General features: G+C 46.1%; 1 protein-coding gene across 1 annotated transcript; it reads left to right on the top strand.

Annotated features, from left to right (window-relative positions):
- Nucleotides 1-231: 231 nt before the first annotated feature.
- On the top strand, nt 232-2,038 carry LOC5578182 (cytochrome P450 4C1). Its single transcript, XM_001663703.2, has 4 exons — nt 232-460; nt 522-914; nt 970-1,234; nt 1,294-2,038. The coding sequence occupies exons 1-4, from the start codon at nt 289-291 to the stop codon at nt 1,994-1,996; spliced, it is 1,533 nt and encodes a 510-aa protein (XP_001663753.1). The 5' UTR covers nt 232-288; the 3' UTR covers nt 1,997-2,038.
- The last annotated feature ends 200 nt before the right edge of the window (nt 2,039-2,238 follow it).

The following is a 2,238-nucleotide window of genomic DNA, read 5'->3' as shown; positions in this document are numbered from 1 at the left end:
CAAAACCGACTGCCAAGGTTGACTACGCTAGGCGGAAGGCAAATGCAATGCGTAACTAGACATAGATTACATTTGTATACAACAAATCTGGACCAAAACGGCGTCAATGTAATTGAATTGATTACCAACGTTTGTCTCCGCTTATCAATGTTTTTTTCTGATCCTGTCATATTTTTCGCATCATTGAGTAATCTCAACCGTGCGCGGGAGATAATAAAGGGAACTCGTATTGTTCTCACTAGGCATACAGTTCAATTGAGTCGAATCAGTCTAGGTGGATGGAGCAAAATGGATTTCCTAACGAATTGGTGGTTTGGAGCGCTGGTAATCGTAACAGTGCTTCTTGTGCGGGATGCAATTGACAAATCTGGGCGCATATATCGGGCCATAAACAAATTTGCAGGACCTCCATGTTTGCCACTCATTGGGACTCTGTGCGAAATTCTTTTCATGAATCAAGGTAAAGTGTTGTAAGTGCGTGAATTGTAACGTGGGTTTAAGTAACCGTATCATGATTCCAGCCACGACTTACCAGTGGGCCCGCAAATGGCCCAAACGATACGGAGGATCGTATCGATTCTGGTTCAGTAGCACACTGTACGTACTGAATGTGGTCAGAGTTCGTGAAGCCGAGCACATCCTGTCGAGCACCAGAAATATCGACAAGAGTCGATTCTACAAATTTCTCCATCCCTTCTTGGGACTAGGTCTGCTAAACAGCAATGGATCCAAATGGATGCATCGCCGAAGAATCCTGACGCCTTCGTTCCACTTCAACATACTCAATGGATTCCACCATACATTCGTGGAAGAATGCGATCAACTGTTGGCCACGATCGATGAACACGTGGACAAAGGAGTTCCGACGGCCTTGCAACCGGTCATGTCCAAGTTTACGTTGAACACCATTTGCGGTAAAGACTCAGTTGCAATGCTTCCGATGTCTACGGTAATATTCTATCGTTTCAGAAACATCGATGGGCGTTAAGTTATCTACGGTTTCTGGAGCAGATGTGTACCGCACGAAGCTCTACGAAATCGGTGAAGTCTTGGTTCACCGCTTGATGCGTCCATGGTTGCTGAACGACTTCCTCTGCCGTTTGACGGGCTATAAGGCGGCTTTCGATAAACTTCTGCTTCCCGTTCATTTGTTTACAACTGGGATCATCAACATGAAAAGGAAGCAATTTCAGGAGAGCTTGGAACCCTCCGTCGAGTTGACCGAAGAAAATATGTAAGCTCGGACCGATGTACCTGTAGAGCAGACCTTCTTCAAGCTTTTGTATTTCACAGTTACCTTAACCCAAAGAAGCGTTACGCCATGCTGGATTCGCTTTTACTCGCTGAACAGAAACAACTCATCGATGAAGCAGGCATTCGGGAAGAAGTAGACACGTTCGCCTTCGAAGGTCACGACACTACGGCCGCCGCTCTGGTTTTCATATTCTTCACCTTGGCACGCGAACCAGCTGTTCAAGATCGAATCTATCGTGAAATACTGCAAGTTTACAGCAATAAACCTCAGTCATCCCGAGCTTTCACCCCACAAGACTACTCCGAGATGAAATTTCTGGACCGGGCCCTGAAGGAATGCCTTCGTCTGTGGCCACCGGTGACATTTATATCGCGTAGCATATCCGAGGACATCATCCTTGACGACGGGAGTCTCATCCCGGCGGGGTGCGTTGCGAACATTCACATAATGGATATGCACCATGATCCGGAGCAGTTTCCCGATCCGGAACGTTTCGACGCGGATCGGTTCTTGCCAGAGCAGGTTGACCGAAGAAATCCCTACGCATATGTGCCATTCAGTGCAGGGCCAAGGAACTGTATTGGACAGAAGTACGCAATGATGGAACTGAAGGTGGTGGTGGTGAATGCTCTTTTGAAGTTCAGGGTACTTCCGGTGACAAAGCTGGAAGACATTAATTTTGTAGCGGATTTGGTTCTGAGGAGCACCAATCCGATTGAGGTTAGGTTTGAGAGGAGATAATTAGCAGTGACCTGTGAATAAATGTTAACTGAATCCGAACAACTATGAGTGTTGATCATTTTGTGTCGTGAGTGTTACCAAGAGATGCTTGGATAGTTTACAGCAGTAGTGGAAGAGTTTAGAATGACCGGTAAAATCAGTGTGAATCAAACTTGGTGATCGCACCTTTTATTTCTTTGACAATCAGCATGAGCATGAGCATCGATGACCGTACAATTCGTAGTTGCTATTCCGTGATTGAC

This window comes from Aedes aegypti, chromosome 2, assembly GCF_002204515.2.
Source record: "Aedes aegypti strain LVP_AGWG chromosome 2, AaegL5.0 Primary Assembly, whole genome shotgun sequence".
Taxonomy (NCBI): Eukaryota; Metazoa; Arthropoda; class Insecta; order Diptera; family Culicidae; genus Aedes; species Aedes aegypti.
Note: the sequence above shows the minus strand (reverse complement) of the source record. Positions and strands in the feature narration are given on the sequence as shown.